This window comes from Benincasa hispida, chromosome 2 (assembly GCF_027475165.1).
Source record: "Benincasa hispida cultivar pf3 chromosome 2, pf3_genome.v1.1, whole genome shotgun sequence".
NCBI lineage: Eukaryota > Viridiplantae > Streptophyta > Magnoliopsida > Cucurbitales > Cucurbitaceae > Benincasa > Benincasa hispida.
This window is the reverse complement of record NC_143479.1, coordinates 65,291,356-65,311,160: the sequence shown is the minus strand read 5'-3', so window position 1 is coordinate 65,311,160 and position 19,805 is coordinate 65,291,356. Positions and strand designations below refer to the sequence as shown.

Here is a 19,805-nt window from a genome sequence, read left to right as displayed (position 1 = left end):
TATAAGTCATCATAAAGGTACCATTTTGTGAAGCCATCCATGTGGCAACTGTTGTTGCCTGTACTCTTGCTTCACGCTTTCAGTTGGGAACATAATTGTGTTTGCCTCCACGAAAGATCCAGAAGTTCGTATTCGTGGGGGGCGACTGATTGCAATATCATCCAACTCCATAAATTCGTCCTCGCTTGAACCAAACTTACAAGAGAAGGGTAAGAACCTGGGAAGTGCTAAGCTCTCTTCCAGAAGTTCGGTTTCATGCTGATATCCAATAAGAAAACAAGCCCAATGTTGTAAGAAAATTTGAAGATATAGATAACTAGAGTGAGATCAAACAATTATCCCGGATATAAAAGACATACACACATACCTTATACTTCAAATGAACCCTCTGAAGGCCAACATCACTTTCCATCAGATCTCTCTTTTTCTCTTCCCTCTGCACAAAGATGCACGTCTTAAGCCAATGCAGTGTTTCAATGTCATGTAGCTTCAAAATAAATGCAAACGCACCTACGCTAATACATGAATACAATTAATCACCTTAATTAAAGCCTCCAATAAGGTTTTAGCTTGTTCCAGGTTGCGCCTAACCTGAAATTTGACAATCCCAAACATAGTAATGAAATTTAGACAATGTTAATCTATGTTAAAAGAAAATAGACATTTAAGATCAATATGATATATAGACAAATATATTTTACAACATATCTTACAAAGCTAAAGAGACCTATAGGACTTTATAATTGTTCACCAAAAGAGAGATATAATGAGAGAGTAATATTAAAAAACAAATACAATTTGAGCCCACATACTACTCATCTACCAAACCATAAGAACCCCAACAACTCCTGCAAGAATAATATCCTTACAAAAGTTGTGATAGAACATCCAAAATATCAATATAATTATATTTAACTCATCCACTTCAGCTTTTGGATTGGTCGGTGATTTAACAAATTCACACATAAATTAATAAATCAACATGATTTCTTTATGTTGATTTGTACTCTTAAATATTTGTTTAGTTGTAATTAACATTTGCTTATTATAGTAGGTTTTTTCCCTACTATGTTTAGGTCTTTCTTCTATTTAGGATAGACCTTTGTATTCTTGTAAAGAGTGAAAAATATGAATAAATTAAGAATATTCCAATATTACCAACAAGGTATCAGAGTAAACAAAATAAAACCCTAAAAAAAACCCTAACCCTAGTTGCAATTTCTACTGCCTACTTTCACCGCCATAGTGTGTGTCGACCACTGATTGTCAATTCCAAACTTGTTCAAAATCGTTCTTATTGAAAGATAAGAAGAAAATAGATAAGACAATGTTTACATGGAAAACCCTAATACAGGGAGAAAAAACCACGATAGAAAAGTTTTATTATTTAATGTCATACATACAAGAGATCCCAACCTCAGATATAAATAGAATGAGGGGAAACCCTAATTTAGTAGGCATAAAGTAAAAAACAAATATGCCCTTAGGGCTACAACACCATATTTGAACACTCCCCCTCAAGTTGGGGCGTAGATATCAGCAAGACCCAACTTGCTAACACAAGCTTCAAACGTCTATCTCGGTAATCCTTTGGTAAGAACATCTGCTTGTTGGACTGAAGGAACATAGGGAATACAAATAACCCCGTGGACTAACTTCTCTTTAATAAAGTGTCTGTCAATTTCAACGTGCTTGGTTCTATCATGTTGTACTAGATTGTTGGCAATACTGATGACAGCCTTATTATCATAATACAGTTTCATGGGACTCGGACTGTACTAGTGAAGAACTTTCAGTAACCATATTTCTTCACACACTCTCAGGCTCATAGCTCTATAGTCTGCCTCGACAAAACTTTTGGCAACTACACCCTGTTTATTACTCTGTCAGGTCACCAAATTTCCCCATACAAAGGTACAATATCCCGAGGTTGACTTTCTATCGGTCACTAATCCTGTCCAATCTGAGTCAGTATATGCTTCGATGCTCCATGTGTCATATTTTATGAAAACTAAGCCCTTGCCTAGGGTGGATTTCAGATATCTCAGAATTCGAGTCACTGCTTCCATGTGCTCCTCATACGAACTCTGCATGAACTGACTTACCACACTCACAGCATAGGAGATGTCAGGCCTAGTATGAGGCAGATAAATTAGTTTTCCTACAAGGCGTTAATAAGACCTCTCTTTATTTACAGGAACTCCTTCTGTAGTGTTTTTCAGTTTGCCATTGACCTCAATAGGAATGTCAACGGGTTTGCATCCAATCATTCTTGTTTCCTTTAACAAGTCTAGAGTATATTTCCGTTGAGACACAGATATTCTTGCTTTCGATCTTGCCACTTCCATCCCAAGAAAATACCTTAGACTACCAAGATCTTTGATCTCAAATTCGCCTGCCATCCTTTGTTTTAGCTTAACAATTTCTGTCGTATCATCTCTTGACAAAATGATATTAACGACATAAACCACCAAAACAGCAATCTTCCCTAAAAGTGATTTTTTGGTGAACAAGGTATGATCAGAATGCCCTTGAACAAACCCTTGAGATTTAACAAATATCGTGAACCTATCGAACCATGCTCTAGGAGACTGTTTCAACCCATATAAGGGCTTTCTGAGTTTGCAAACATGGTTCCCAAATTTAGCTTCGAAACCTCGAGGAGGACTCATGTAAACCTCTTCTTCTAATCATCATTCAGGTAGGTATTTTTACATCTAGCTGATGCAGGGGCCAATCCTTATTCACGGCAACAGACAGAAGAACTCGGATCGTGTTGAGCTTAGCCATTGGGGAAAAAGTTTCTGAATGGTCAATCCCATACGTCTGAGTGAACCCTTTAGCAACTAACCTGGCCTTATATCTCTCGACCGTTCCGTCAGACCTATACTTCACTGTGAACACCCATTTGCAACCAACTATCTTGTGACCTCTAGGGAGGGACACTAAATCCCAAATGTTGTTCGACTCAAGAGCTCTCATTTCTTCCAACACTGCCGCTCTCCACTCGGGAACCTCCATGGCTGCATGTATACTGGTAAGTATTGCTAGAGCATCCAGTTGGGTAGTGAAAGCCTTAAAAACAGGAGACAAGTTACTATCGATCAGAAAACTGTGCATAGGATACTTTGTACATGACCTAGTTCCTTTCCTCAGAGCAATTGACATATCAAGAGTGGTATCATAATTGCCAGTTTTCTTCAGCCTCTCTCCAGTATCAGGATACCAACTCTGCTCAGACTTCTAAGACAATTCTTCATCTTCCTGTGGATCTTCCAGCACCTCATTACCTTATGTAATTTCAACTTTCTCTGAGCTTGTCTCACCATCTTCTACGTGCCCAAACTTCTCTTCAAGGATCTTCCCTGAAACAACAAGATCTTGAACCTGAGCTGGTTCCGATGCTTGGACAATTTCCAATGGAATAGCAGGAGTTTCCTAGGTTTCCTTTCTGAGATTCTTCCTAAAGTATGTTATCCAGGGCACTTGTCTAGTAGGGAGGATAGACACTGGAATAGCAGAACCTCAAACTTATCAACAAGGAGATATACCCATGTAAGCTGGGTATGATCATCAATAAACGTGACAAACCATCGTTTACTGGACAAGGTAGAGATGTTTGAAGGGCCCCAAACATCACTGTGGATCAGGTGGAAAGGCTGACTAGGTTTATAAGGCTGAGAAACAAAAGAAACACGAGGTTGTTTAGCACGTATATAGACATCACAAGACAAAGAAGAAATATTCACATTATGGAATAAATGGGGAAACAAATACCTCATATATTGAAAACTTGGATGTCCAAGACGAAAATGCCACAATAAATAATCTTTTTCAGACATAGTAAATGAAGATAAAAGACTAGTCCTAAACAAATTCCTGGAGGAAGCATCTTCAGAAAGGAAATAGAGGCTCCTGTCATATCGGACAGTGCCAATCGTCTTCCCCGAACTCAAGTCCTAAAACAAAGCAGCATCTGGTGAGAAGACAACTCTACAGTTCAAATCTTTTGTTATTTTACTTATTGACAACAGGTTGTAAGAAATTTTTGGCACGTATAGGAAGTAGAATTAATCCCTGAAATGCTAACAAATGGCCTTTTCCAGCAACAGGAGCGAAGGACCCATCTGCAATTCGAATCCTCTCATTTCCAACACTCGAATAATACGAGAGGAATTGACCAAATGAGCCAGCCAAGTGATCGGTCACTCCTGAATCTAGAATCTGTAACTCATTCCCTTCAACAAAGAAACTAAAAGGCTGAGGAGTACCTGACTGAGCAACTGTTTTGATCCCTACGATATCTGAATCACCTGGGTTGGTCACCGGAGGTTATGTCTGAGGTTGTGTGGCCCCCTCAATAGATTCGCTCACAAGAGCACGACTAGACTTTGACTTGTCATTTGGAAGGCGACGTTTTCCATTAGGAGGTTGACCATGCAGTTTTCAGCACTAATCCTTTGTGTGCCACGGCTTCTTGCAATGCTCACATATTGGGGGTGTTTTGCCATTTTGCTTGTCACCATCCAATCTAGAGGATTTCACCCCAAAGGCAGCTGACTCTACAGTGGTAACAACAGACCCATTCATCGCACTCGATCTATCCTCTTTCAATCGAACCTCTTAACAGACCTCCATGAGAGACGGTATTAGTTTCTGCCCTAGTATTCGACTCCAAACCGTATCAAATTTGGGGTGCAATCCCGCAAAAAAATCATACACACGATCAACCTCTTCGATCTTCGAGTACTGAATTCCATCATGTGGGCAATTCCAAATGATCTTCCAACACAAATCCATTTCTTGCCATAATAAAGACTTCTTGTTGAAGTATGACGTTACATCCATGTTCTCTTGTTTGCACTCATGGACCTGTTTACATAGAGTATACAGGCGAGATGCATTCTGTCATCTCGAATATAACCGTTGGGCCGTATCCCAAATATCCAGTGCGATGGCTGAATAGAGCAGGGGTTTCCCAATTTGTGGTTCTATGTTACTGCTCAACATCGAGCGGAGCAATGAATCCTCTTCCTTCTAGACACGCTCTTGAGGATCCCCAGGGCTTGGTCGTGGTATCTCTCTGATCAAGTACCTAAATTTATGGCGCCCCTCAAGGACCATTTTAATTGTTTGGGACCAGAAGAAGTAATTCTAATCATTCAGCTTCTCAACTGTGATCATCCCTGCAGAGTTTCCTATAGCTCCAGATAAAAGATTAGCAATAGGAAGAGTAGGAAACATTATTATCGGATTTCCTGAGTAGATTGGAACACTGGAAGAATCATGACCATTCAGAGTTTGGCCCTAAGAGCGGCCATCTGTTGTTGGAGACTAGCCAATTGCTGTTGGAGTTCCCCATGGGATTCAGATCCGAAATGTTTCTGTCCATAGGGAATGGAATTTTCTCTAATGGAATCACCCATTCGAAACTAAGGTTGAACCGGGTATACGTGAGGGAGAGGCTGTCCACCATGTTGCTAAGGAAAGGAGGCTGCTGTCAGAACTCCAACAATGGCAAATGGAGACTGCTCGTGATCGGTACTGCTACTAGACGGCTGTGAAGATGAGTAGCGAGAAGATGGCTCGGCGGTTGGCTGCGAACTGGATGCAAGGGCGCCGATCTGACCCGACCTAGTGGCTAGAAAAAACCCGTCGATCGTTTGTTGCTGGAGCTGGGAGGCGTGTGGCGCGGCGGCTAGGGCAAACCTGTCGATCGACTGCTGTCACTGGAGCTGGGAGGTGTGCGGCACATAGGTTGGAATGAACCCACCAGGCGTCTGGACGATTCGCAATCTAGCTGGGTTGAGAACGCTCGACGGTGCGATTCCAGGGGCTGAGTTGAAGAAATATGGTGGCACGGCTCTAGGAGCTGGGTTGAAGAAATCCGACGACATAGCTCCAATCGCCGGTCATGGTTGCGCCGAGTTCAAGATGGTCTGGAGATATCGATCCACAGTTGCTTGAATCATAGCCATATTAGTCGTGTCTGCCATTGTTCCCTCACCTACCAAGTTTGATGACTGAATTTCTTCTATCAGGGCTAGGGTTTCACCACCTTACTCTTATACCATATTGAAAGATAAGAAGAAAATAGACAAGACAAGGTTTACGTGGAAAACCCTCATACAGGGAGAAAAAACCACGATAGAAAAGTTTTATTATTTAATGTCATACATATAAGAGACCCCAACCTCAGATATGAATAGAATGAGGGGAAAACCTAATTTAGTAGGCATAAAATAAAAGACAAATATGCCCTTAGGGCTACAACACCATATTTCAACAATGTTGATTGTTTGACCTGTAACTACAACCGCTAATCAATTTGCCTAGTGACAATCTTACCATCTCCCGCCGTCAGTTTGCGTCAGTTAGAGGAATCCTTAATATTTTTTTTGTGGATTTTTCAATTGACATTCTTGTGGGTGGTTTTTTTTTTAAGAAAATGTAACTTTTCATTGAAATGATGAAAAGAAATTACTGCTCATGATACAAAAACATAAAAATAAGATGGCCAATCCTTTTACAACAAAGCATAAGATCTAAGCAGAAAACTGAAACAATCCAAATAAAACAAGAGAAGACTAAACTCTAATTAATCTCAAACTAAAAACCAAGAAAGTGACTAATCTTGAAAGGCTCAAAGAATTCTTCCAAAACAAAACTGGTTTAAATCAGAGAGGAATTTTATTCAAATAATCAAATTACCCCTGAAAATGAAGAGAAGCCAAGAACATAAAGGCTACACAATCCAACCTACAACAAACTGGACGAGTTAATAGAACATTAAAGCCACCTTCAGACACATGTCCTACACTGATGGCTTCATCGATATCAGATTCGGAATTGAGTGATGATCTACCCATTGCCCTTCGGAAAGGTAAGCGCACTTGTACTTACCCTATTTCTTCGTTTGTTTCGTATAACTGGTTGTCTTCACCCACTTATTCCTTTATTACATCTCTTGATTCCATCTCTATTCCTCACTCAGTTCATGAAGCTTTATCTCATGTTGGGTGGCGTAGTGCAATGATTGAGGAGATGACTGCATTGGATGAGAATGGTACTTGGGATTTAGCCTCGCGTCCGGCAAGAAAGAAGACTATTGGATGTAAATGGGTGTTTGCTATAAAAGTCAATCCTGACGGAACAATGGCTCGCTTGAAAGCTCGTCTTGTTGTCAAAGGTTATGCCAAAATCTATGAGACTGATTATTCTGATACATTTTCTCCTATTGCTAAATTAACTTTCGTTCGACTATTTTTATCCATGGTTGCTACTCATAATTGGCCTTTGCATCAACTTGACATTAAGAATGCTTTTCTGCATGGTGATCTTCAGGAGGAAGTTTACATGGAGCAACCACCTGGGTTTGTTGCTCAGGGGAGAGCGATAAGATGTGTCGTCTTCGAAAATCTTTGTATGGACTGAAACAAAGTCCTCGTGCATGGTTTGGTAAGTTTAGTCAAGCACTCGAATGTTTTGGTATGAAGAAAAGTGCTTCTGATCATTCTGTATTTTTATCGACGATCTGATAATGGTATTACTTTGCTTGTTGTGTATGTTGACGATATCGTTATCACTGAAAATGATATATCAGGTATATCTTCTCTCAAGACTTTTCTTCAGGGTCAATTTCATACTAAAAATTTAGGACAATTAAAGTATTTATTGGATATTGAAGTAATGAGAATAAGAAAGGTTTTTATCTGTCACAATGGAAATATGTACTTGATTTGTTGTCTGAGACAGGAAATTAGGAGTCAAACCATGTAATAATCCGATGATACCAAATTTGCAACTTACTAGAGAAGAAGAATTGTTTAAAGACCCTGAGAGATATGGAAGATTAGTTGGAAAGTTGAACTTTTAACAATGATACAACCAGATATTGCTTACTCTGTGAGTATAGTGAGTCAGTTTATGTCTTCTCCTATAGTAGATCATTGGGCTACAGTAGAACAAATTCTATGTTATCTAAAAGTTACACCTGGGACGTGGGATATTATATAAAGATCATGGTCATAGAAGGGTTGAATATTTTTCAGATGTTGATTGGGCTGGATCTCAAGAAGATAGGAGATCAACCTCTGAATATTGTGTTTTTGTAGAAGGAAACCTAGTGTCATGGAAAAGTAAGAAACAGAATGTAGTTTCTCGTTCGAGTGTCGAGTCAGAATATAGAGCTATGCACAATCCGTGTGTGGAATAGTGTGGATACACCAACTTTTATCTACCGTGCCAGTTAAATTATGGTGTGATAATCAAGCTACACTTCACATTGCATCCAAACGAACTAAACATATTAAAGTGGATTGTCACTTTGTTCGCGAGAAAATACAAGGGTTAATATCTATAGGATATGTGAAGATTGGAAAATAGTTGGGAGATATATTTACCAAAGTTGTTAATGGAGCAAGAATAAACTATTTATGCAACAAGTTGGGCACGACTGACATATTTGCTTTAGCTTAAGGGGGAGTGTTATAATATATATTTAAATTAATATGTACAGTTATCCTTTATTGTAATTTTGTATATCCTAGAGTACGATTTCTCATTCTTCTATATATATGTACCTTTTATCTAATTAAATGATAAGAAATTCAAGTACACCCTTATTAGATGTGCATTGTTCAACAACGAGCACAACTCATGAAGCTCCTTACAGTTGCAATTGACGTCACCAAGAGTTTCCTAGTTCTCCATTGGACGACAATCAATGTTGACCCAAACGGCCGCTCTGATACCAAATTGATGTAGCCTAAAAGATTAAAGGAGAATTTTCTCCAAGAATCAAGTCAAAGTCTTTATTATTAATTAAAAGTTAGCAATATTAGAAGACAATTTGTCTGTTTAAAGAGAATTGGAAAGCAAACTAATCTTAATCCTAATTAATCAAAGAAACTAATCCTAATCCTAATAAACCAAGGAAACTAATCCCAATCCTAATCAAGCAAGGATTTGACCAAGATACCCTAGTTTACTTTAATCCTATAACATTAGTACTGCACCAATTTGACATAAAAAAATGTATTTCTCAATGGAGAATTAAAAGAAGTCTGTGGATTACCTACTAATATGGAATCAACAAAATCACTAATTTTTATATGTCAAAATCAACAATTTGACATAAAAAAATGTCTTTCTCAATTGAGAATTACATGAAGAAGTCTGTGGATTACCTACTAGTATGGAATCAACAAAATCACTAATGAAGTGTACAAACTCAAAAAACTTCTTATGTTCTAAAACAATCCCCTCGAGCCTAGTTTAACCAGTTTTCAAGAGTCATGAAAACCTAAGGACACTTGTAATGTCAATCTAATCACATGCTCTTTATCAAGCATTCCTACAAAGGAAATATTATAATTTTTATTTTAAAAGTCATTCTCACAAGAGATCATGAAGAAGAAATAAGAGATCTAAAGTTACTCTTAGCTAAAGAGTTTGAAGTAAAAGATTTGGGCTATCTCAAATACTTCCTACAAATGAAAGTGACCCGCTCAAAAAAAAAAAAAAAAAGTTGTGTACCTCTCAACAAAAATATGCCATTGATCTTCTAAAGGAGACAAGTATACTTGGATGTAAGCCCACTAATACTCCTATTGATCCTAACTACACCATAGGAAAAGAAAACATAAGCAAATGAGGAACAATATCAAAGACTTGTTGAAAGTTGATTTACTTAACCACACTAGACCTCCTATTTGTTTTATGGTAAACTTTGTGAGTCATTCTTTATGAACAATTCTAGGGAAGAAACTATGCAAGTTTAGGATCCTCAAATACTTAAAAGGAACTCTTGGAGAATAATTGTACTTCAAGAAATCAAGAAAAGAAAACGTTCAAGTCTTCACAAATGCCGATTAGGCAAGCTTACAAGTTGACCAAAGGTTAGTTATTAAATACTTAATTTTTGTGTGGGAAAATTTGGTCATTTAGAAGTAAAAAGAAATTAAATTGGTTGTCTAGTAGTGGTAAAGCAAAATTGATGGCTCTAGATCAAGGAATATGTGAAGGAATATGGCTTAAAGCATCTTATCAAAATTGAGAATCACTTCTGAAAAACCAATGAAGGTCCATTATGACAACCAAGTCTATAAGTAGTTACCTAAGAAGCATGGAAATGGATACCGACACTAGACATGCAACACGACACGACATGACACGATGACATGCCAATTTCTAAAAATGTAAGACACAACACGTTGGGGACGCGTTATTTTTTAATTATTTTTTAAATTATATATAGTTATTAAAATAATGTTTTTTATTAATTATTTAAATTACTGTTTTTTATGTACTAAAAATAATTAATACTAGCTTTTTATTAGTTACTAAAAATAACATCTTTTCAAAAGTTAATAAAGGAAAAAAAAGGTCATTTAAAAGAGGGAAAAAAAACCAAGAGCCCATTTAAAGAGAGAAAAAAAAAAAAACCAAAAAAACCTATGGCCACGAACGGATGTAATAAGGCCCAAAGCCCAAAGCCCAAAGCAAAAGCCCTAACCCTAAATAATGTTTCCTTTTCCTTCTTGCACTATTCTCTTCTTCCCATACACGCACAGCTGCCCTCCTTCCCCCTCCTCAATTCTGCTCTCCCTTCCCCCATTGTCAAAGTTGCACGCGGGACCACCCCTTTCCAATGCTGCCAGTTGGTTTGAAAGGATTGGTTCTTTTTTTCTATGCTTGTCCGATGGTGTGTCACCACGAGTCCTCACGTGTCCAAAACTAAAAAACAATAAATAAAAAGGGACACTGATTTTTGCGTGTTCGTGCTTCATAGGTAGTTACCAAGTCTTTATTCAAGAATGTTTTCTATATATTAAATACAAGTTGGATTCAATCGACATATATAATCCAGTTTAAGGAGTGTCAAAATAGGAAAGTTCATCCTAGATTTTTTTCCTTCCCAGTAATTTCCTTTCCTTGTATTTGTTTCCTTTCTTCCCCTCCTCATTGTTACCATTGGTATATTTCCATATTTAGCTTTTCCTCTCTCTTCCAATTTAGGTTTGTACAGATATCGATAAGAAAAGTACTAGTCTAGCAAATCTTCAATTACTGTATTGTTCCCTCCACCTCCCTCGACCATCTTTAGCTTTTGCTTAGAGGAGAGACAATATTGTTCCCTTCTCCCTCTCGACGACTTTCATTCACCTCTGCTACCAAGTACTTCAAAAACTTTTCATCTCCAATAGCTCTTTCCACATTCTCTTCAATTCTCTTTGCCAACTTCTGTGGAGCCATTTTCCCAACTTCTCCAGGATTCTCAACTTTGATACAAATTTGTTTGGTATCCCTTCCTAATAGGTACTTGCAAAATCAACCAAAATACTCAAACACACAACAGAGCAACGATATAGAGTTGGATAGCTAACTTCATGGTGTATGCTAAAGAATGATTGTATCTCCTTAAATGAAGAACCCAGCTTCTTAATTTATAGGTAAGGGTAGTTACACAGCTAGTACCGGTTAACAAGGTAGCCGGTCAAATAACAGAAATAACAGAAAATTAAAAAAAGGAAAAAAAAAAAAGGTAAAAACAAACTAAGTGTGCTAAACATAGATACATCATATTCCTTCCTAAAAAAAAACAAACTCGTCCTTGAGTTTGAGAATCAAATATAATGAAAGTACAAAAAAAAAAAAAAACTACTTAAAGGATCAGTAGGTGCACCTGGGTATCTCAACTAGGTTGACACCCCCTTAACACCATCATCATATCCAAAATACTAGTCAAGTTGCTAACTGAAAACCATCTATAGCTTGATATGGGTGTAAGTCTGCAACATTGAAAATAGGGTTGATGTGTAGGTCAAAAGGCAAGTCCAATGTATAGGCATTACATCCAAACACTTTGATGACTTTGAAAGGGCCAAGCTTTCTTTTTTTAAGCTTGTTGTAAGTACCAGCTGGAAATCTACTTCTGCGAAGATGAACCATCACCAAGTCACCTTCTTGGAATTGTTGGATACATCTATGTGCATCTGCTGCTTTTTTATATGAAGCTGTAAGACCCTTGCAATAAAAAGAATAGTAGTAGAATATTAGGAGGGTAGTTAGAAGGGGCATATGAGTAATTAGATAGTATGCTTGTTAGGAATTTCAGTTATAAATAGGGAGTGGGGTAGGAGAAAAGGGTGTGAAGAATTTGGTGAGAATTTCCATCGGGGAATTTGGGGAGAGACTAGCCCTCTCAAAAGGCTAGGGTTTATTTTGTTAGTTTGTGAGTTTATAGCATATTTTCAATACATTTTCCTATATTTCTATAATTGAATTGTCCTTTAGTTTTTCCATATCTTTGAGTACTGTTCTCGTTAGGAGGGTTCCTAACAAATTAGTATCAGAGCCGTTCTTGGGAAAATTATTTTTGCTATGGATCGTGGTCTGAGGCTAGAATCAAGGCTATTGGAGATACAAGAGGAAATAAAGGCAATACAACAGAGGATCAAGGAGTCTCTGCAAAGAGATAGAGAAAGAGAAGAGAGAAGGCTGGCAATCACACAAATAGAGACGGGAAACCTTATCCAGAAACTATTAAGACGAGTTCGAAGAGTGGCTGGAAGGCGACGATTGTACCTGAGAACACCTCCGAAAAAGCAAGGAAGAGTCGATCGACAAACCAAGAGGGAAGGAACGAAAGAGATACCACCAAGAAAGACAAAACCAGAACAAAAGCTTAGGTTCAGCCTTGTTGGAGGGGAACGATCTCAAAACAATAAAAGAGGAGGTAAGAATGAGGGAGTTCGAGAGAACAAATTTGATAGCAAGCGAAAGGCGAAGATAAATAGAGGAAGGAGAAACATACCGGCCAAAAGAAAGAAGGGCAAGTGGAAGAAGAAACATCACAAATCAGCAAAGTCAGAGATGAAGTTTCTTAAAAAGTACCGATATAAGCTCCAAGAAAAGAGAGAGCATGGCTCAGAAAGGTATAGCCATGAAGAGAAATTGCAAGATAAGTCGAGAAATCCAAGAGTAGAACAAAATCGGGGTGAGTTTTTCAAGTTTGATGGGGAAATGAAGACCGAGAGTGGTTGGAAGAGGGATGATGGCCTGATTCAAAAGAAGGGGTCGACGCAAGGTAGGGGTCCAATCGGAGGAAAGAAGGATGAAGAATCGAGGGAAACTGCAACATGGATGACCGAAAGAGACGAATCTGAAAAAAATGCTAAACAAGGTTGAAGCAAACTTACGAAGGTGGAACCGGAGGAGAAGGCTCAGGAAGAAGATGGAAAGAAGAAACGAATCTTGATCACGCATACCCATGGCCCGGCAAAAGATGAGAGGGCTGGAGATGAGAACTTGGTGGAATTGGAAGTGTCAATTGAAGGAGACAGCAGTAACACCTAAAGGAGAAAGAACAACACCCTCAAAAGGAATGGGCAGTCGCACGAAAAAACATTGGAGGGATAACTTTCCGGTTATCAAATGGTTGGAAAAACAACTTGGTGGTCAAAGGATGGAAAAGAAGTCTTCAGCAGTTCAGCGGCTGAGGTGGCTAAAAGATAAAAAAAAGGTTGGTTCGGAAGTCGCAAGGTGCGAAAGAAGAGTAATGAGGATCGGAGGCGATGGCATGGAGGGCCGGAGTTGATGAAGAAGCAACAGAGAGAGGCAGAGCTACGTACCAAGATCGAAAGAAGACGACGTGAGCAGATTCAAAGGCCGATCAGTAGCCAAGACGACGATGGATCTAAAAACAAAGAGGACAACATCCAGATCCAACGACGAAAGGGAAGATGGCTGGCGATGCGGGTATTCGGATCGTTCATGGTGGATGGAGTCGTGACAAAGAGGAAGGCAGAGGAAAGGGAACAACCACGTGATAGATGGGGACCACTAAAACAGTTGGGAAGACGAAACGAGCAGAGGCAAAAAGAGGAGAAAAACAAAAAATTTAACCCTAATGCCATCCACATGGCAATCGGTGGGAGGCTAGAGAAATGGAATCAAGTTAATTATGGGATAATGGACCTAAAAATGAATATGAGAGTTGTCCACTTGCGGCCCAAAGAGGAAAGCGAGGTGTTATTAATTGGGCTATACAAACGGGGGTTGAAATTCCATAATGGGCCGATTAAGAGTAAATGGGTAGAAGCCCTAATTTTTGGTTATCAAGGAGTTGCAGAATTAAAACTGAATGGGCTGTATCTGAATATGGGAAAAGATATAAACTCACATGATCATCGGAGGAAGATGGGTGGGTTAGCAAAAACAGAGACCAAGTTTCTTGAAGAGACAGAAGAAGATGTACAGAAGACAGCAACAACGGTGGAAGGTTGGGATGGGGTTAATGTTCAAAGGGAGCCAATGACGTGCCAAAAGCTAGTAGGTTGGAGTGAATCAAGGACAGCAAAAACTAACCCTAAGGACATGGGATATATACCTACGATGGGCTGGTGGATATACACCTATGATGGGCTGAGTTTTGGAGCCCAAATTAATGGACTATGTCAGCTAAGGAAGTTGGGGGTATTTGAGAAATTAGTTGAGGGAAACACGGGGTGAGGCCGGGGAATGGGCAAAGGTAACAGCATACTTTTGGGCTTGATAATGGGCTGGAGTAAGGAAGTTTTCAAACCAGAGATGCCAACGATGGGTGAGAAAAGGGAGATTCAAGAATTTTTGGGCTGCTTGATGAGCCATTTTCGTGTGTGTTTTTTTAGGACACCTTGAGGACAAGGTGTCTCCAAAAGAGGGAGTATTGTAAGACCCTTGCAATAAAAAGAATACTAGTAGAATATTAGGAGGGTAGTTAGAAGGGGCATATGAGTAATTAGATAGTATGTTTGTTAGGAATTTCAGTTATAAATAGGGAGAGTGGAGTAGGAGAAAAGGGTGTGAAGAATTTGGTGAGAATTTCCATTGGGGAATTTGGGGAGAGACTAGCCCTCTCAGAAGGTCAGGGTTTATTTTGTTAGTTTGTGAGTTTATAGCATATTTTCAATACATTTTTCTATATTTCTATAATTGAATTGTCCTTTAGTTTTTCCATATCTTTTAGTACCGTTCTTGTTAGGAGGGTTCCTAACAGAAGCATTTGCTTTTTCAATGTTTGTTTGGACATCTTGATGAAGTCAAACAATCCTTTCAGTCATTTCTTCAACATCATTGTTAAAATCAACAAAAGAAGGAAATTAAACAAGATCAACATTTAAAGCTAGGAGTTTTGTATAAACAATATCAAATGGACAGTTCCCTGTTGATCTATTCTTCATGAAGTTAAATGCAAACTCGGCTTGAGCGAGGACTAAGTCCCACTGCTTAGGGTATTCTCCATATAAACATTGGATCAAATTGCCTAAGGATCTGTTAGTGACCTTGGTTTGGCCATCAGTCTATAGGTGGCTGGTGGTGCTATAATTAAGAGAAGTATGGAATTTTTGCCAGAGAGTCTTCCAAAAACGGCTAAGGAACTTGACGTCCCTGTCTAAAACAATTGTTTTAGGGATACCATGTAAGCAGACTATTTCCTTGAAAAAAAAAGATTAGCTACGTGTATAGCATCATGAGATTTTTTACAGGCGATAAAATGGCTCATTTTGCTAAACCTATCTACCACGACCATTACCGAATCATATCCTCGTTGAGTTTTAGGAAGACCAAGGACAAAGTCCATGGACAAATCTTCTCAAATAGAAGTTGGAATTGGTAGAGGTGTGTGAAGTACCGCATTAGTGGAAGTTCCTTTTGCTGTTTAGCAAATGAAACATCGTTTGACAAAATTCTATACATCTCTTTTCCATTGAGGCCAGAAAAAACGAGCAGAGATCAACTCAAATGTTTTTGAAATACCAAAGTGACCGGCCAAACCTCCAGAGTGAAGGTCTTTTATCAAGGACTCCCGAAGAGAAGTATGTGGTATACATAAGCAATCTCCCTTGAATAAGAAATTATCAAATATATGGAAGTCTGACAGTGGATGTTATTAGAACACTTGTACCAGGGTCCTTCAAAATTTGGATCAATAGGATAAAGTTTTGGGATATGCTGGAAGGGTTAGTAATTCATTTTTTCAACTCAAAGCATCAGCGACTTAATTGTCCTTTTCAGCTTGGTGTTGAATAACAAAATCAAATCGTTGGAGAAATAATAGCCAACGAGCATGCATCCTACTAATTTGTTTTTGAGATTGCAAATACTACAAAGAAAAATGGTCAATGAGCAAAATAAATTTCTTATAAAGTACGTAGTGCTCTCATTGCTTAAGTGCTCTAACAAGTGAATAGGATTCTTGCTCATAGGTGCTCCAATTTTGCTTAGGTGGACTGAGATACTCACTAAAATATTTAATAGGGTGATTGTTTTGAGATAAAACTGCTCCAATACCTACCCCACATGCATCAACAACTACTTGAAAAGGGATAGTAAAGTCAGGTAATCTTAGTACAGGGCTATGACACAGATAATGTTTGTTGTTTTAAAACTTTTCCCTAGTTCTTTTCCCCATATGAAATTATTTTTTCGAAGACAATCAGTTAGAGGAGCCGTTATTGTACTGAAATTTTTAATGAATTTCCTATAAAAGGAAGCTAAACCTAGGAAGGATTGGATTTGTTTGATTGATGTTGGTATAGGCCAATTAGAAATGACTTCTACTTTCTGAGGATCAACCTTAATACCCTCCCAACCAATTATAAAACCTAGAAAAGATATTTCATTGACAAGAAAGACACATTTTGCGATTTATAACTAATTGATTTTTTGCTAGTGTAGGGGATAGGGCAGGACATCTGTCATAAAGGGGACCCTCAGGAAGATCTCTGTTTTAATCTAGGCAAGGAAAATCCAAGCTGCTATCCAATTAAATCCCTTGCCTCCTCAGCCTCTCGACTGAAACAATTAAATGCTCAGAAGCATTTTTCTAAATACTTTGTCAGAAAAAGAACCTCTTTCATCAACAGATGGACAGAAACTAATGATGATGTGTCAAGGGAGAAAGGAACCCTCAACTCAGTTGAGCAGCCATTGGAGAGTTCGGGAAGTTCCTTACCAACATTAATAGACAACAATCCGGACTTGTTAGAGGTTAGTTGCACGAAAATTCAAATTCCTTTTCCTCCCTCAAGCAAGTTTATCCCCCATTTATTACCTAAGCAGTTTAAGCACAATAACTTCATCATCCCAAATTCAAGTAACATCTTTGTAAAGGGCTCACCTTGCTGCCCCCTAATTTAAAAAGAAAGAAGAGTTGGAGTTGGAATAACCTTTCAGTGCAAGTAGTGCAGAATTGGAAGCCCGGAATCTAGCCTCAGTTCAAGAAGATAGTGTCCAAGACTTAGCTTTCGGTCTGGATCTGCAGACCCTATTCTCCTATGAAGATAAGGTAAATTATTTGGAGCATTATTCCACTCGCTCCTTGTCCTTACCCTCACCAGTGATTCCAGACCACTTAACATCCATTGTTAAGGATTGTGGTTTTGTGTTGGCCTGAATTCTCCCCATTCCCGGCGATCTGCAGCCTCCTCCAACCTATTGAATAATGAAGATATTTTCTTGGAATACAAGGGACCTTAAAGACCCAAATAAAAGAATTGCGCTCAAAAGACTCCTCAAGAGCCTGAATCCGGACCTAGTACTAATACAAGAATCAAAAAAGGAGGATTTCGATGCTGCCTTCATTAAATCCATTTGGAGTTCTAAGGAAATTGGTTGGGAGTCAGTGGAATCCTTTGGCAAGTCTGGTGGTCTTTTGACAATGTGGGACAGAAGCAAAATAGAAGTAACAGAATCACTTAAAGGGGGCTACTCCCTGGCAGTTAAATGTCGTACTTTGTGCAAAAAAATCTGTTGGGTCACGGACGTTTATGGACCAAATGATTACAAGGAAAGGAGATTTGTATGGCCCGAACTTCTCGCACTTTTAGCCTATTGTTCAGAAGCTTGGTGCTGAGGAGGGGATTTCAATATAACAAGATGGAGTCATGAACGATCACCAATTGGAAGAAATACTAAAGGAATGAGGCTTTTTAACAAGTTTATTGATACAACCACCTTACTGGAAATTCCCTTATCTAATGGAAAGTTCACATGGTCCAAGGGAGAAAATTCCTCTTCCAGATCTCTATTATAGACAGATTCTTTATCAATAAGGAGTGGGATGAACTTTTCACCAATTCAAGGGTGATTCGCCAGGTACGTCTACTTTCTGACCACTTTCCATTGCTTTTAAGTGCAGGCACAATTAGTTGGGGCCCCTCTCCCTTTAGATTTTGTAACAGCTGGTTATCAAACAAAGATTGTGTCATTTCCATTGAAAATTCTTGGAAAAACAGCAACATAAAAGGGTGGCCAGGTTTTGTTATTAATGCAAACTTAAGATTGGTCAAAGGTGCACTGAAAGTTTGGTCAGCAGACTACCAAAAATCTCAAACCCGAAAGGAAATGGCTTTGTTAAAAGAAATAGCTGAAAAAGAAGCCCTGATTGAATCTTTGGGATGGGAGTTCGAGGTGGCAGGCTGCATTTCCAATTTAAAAGCAGAATTGATGTGCATTTATAGGCTGACAGAAAGGGATCTAATTCAGAAATGCAAGTTGAATTGGATGAAGTTGGGGGATGAAAACTCTAGCTTTTTTCATCGTTTCTTGGCAGCAAGGAAAAGGAAGAATTTAATCAATGAGCTCCTAAATGAACAAGGGGTGCCTACTAGCTCTTCTAAGGAAGTGGAAGGTATTATTCTAAGTTTCTATGACACCCTCTACACAAGATCCCCCAGAATCAAGTACTTGTCGGCCTTCCTAAATTGGCCCCGAGTCACACAACCACAGAATGCTTCACTCGTTGCAAAGTTTACTAAAGCTGAAATAGTAATGGCTCTTAAATCCCTAGGAAAAATAAAGCACCTGGGCCAGATGGTTGACAGTGGAGTTTCTTTTGAGATTTTGGCCATTGGTTAAAGATAATTTCATTAAGTTATTCGAAGATTTTCACAATAGTGGAAGATTGAACGCATGTGTGAGAGAAAATTTCATTTGCCTCATTCAAAAGAAAGAAGATGCAGCATCCATCAAGGACTTCAGGCCAATCAGCCTTACCACTCTAACTTACAAGGTAGTTGCAAAAGTCCTTGCCGAAAGACTAAAGAAAGCGATGCACTCTATCATTGGGCCATCCCAGAATGCCTTTATCGAAGGAAGACAAATACTTGATGCTGTCTTGATAGCTAACGAAGTGGTGGAGGAGTACCGAGCAAAAAAGTTAAAGGGGTGGATCCTTAAACTCGATATGGAAAAAGTTTTTGACCGGGTGGATTGGTCCTTTTTAGAAAAGGTCTTAATTGCAAAAAACTTCGACTCTCGTTGGATATCTTGGATCTTGGGTTGCATTCAAGACCCAAAATTCTCTATCATTATCAATGGAAGACCTCGAGGCCGCATTCTCGCATCTAGAGGCATTGACAAGGCGATCCCTTGTCCCCTTTCCTTTTCTTGTTAGTGAGTGAAGTGTTAGGCTCCATCATTGACAAGCTGTACGATAATGGTCTGTTTGAGGGCTTTGTGGTTGGGAAGGAGAAGATTCACATTCCACTGCTTCAATTTGCTGATGACACCCTATTTTTTGCAACTATGATAACAAAATGTTATTAAAATTGAAAGAAGCAATTAGTCTCTTCGAATGGTGCTTGGGTCAGAAGGTGAATTGGGAAAAATCAGCTCTTAGTGGAGTCAACATAGAAGAAGGGGATTTGTTACATATGGCTGATCTTCTCAACGGTAAAGCCGAATCACTACCTCTCATGTACCTTGGATTGCCACTAGGAGGATATCCTAAACAATCCTCCTTTTGGCCGTCAATGCTA

The 19,805-nt window shown here is 38.8% G+C and overlaps 1 protein-coding gene across 2 annotated transcripts in view; it reads right to left on the bottom strand.

Moving 5' to 3' along the window:
* The window catches only part of LOC120070744 (Enhancer of polycomb-like transcription factor protein), a 57,782-nt gene that overhangs the window by 582 nt on the left and 37,395 nt on the right, over positions 1–19,805 (bottom strand). For both annotated transcript variants that reach the window (XM_039022616.2, XM_039022617.2), the window contains exons 9-11: positions 541–591; positions 368–436; positions 22–258 (exon numbers count right to left, since the gene is read on the bottom strand). In XM_039022616.2, the coding sequence (XP_038878544.1) occupies positions 22–258; positions 368–436; positions 541–591 (357 nt within the window). The remainder of the gene's footprint in view (positions 1–21; positions 259–367; positions 437–540; positions 592–19,805) is intronic.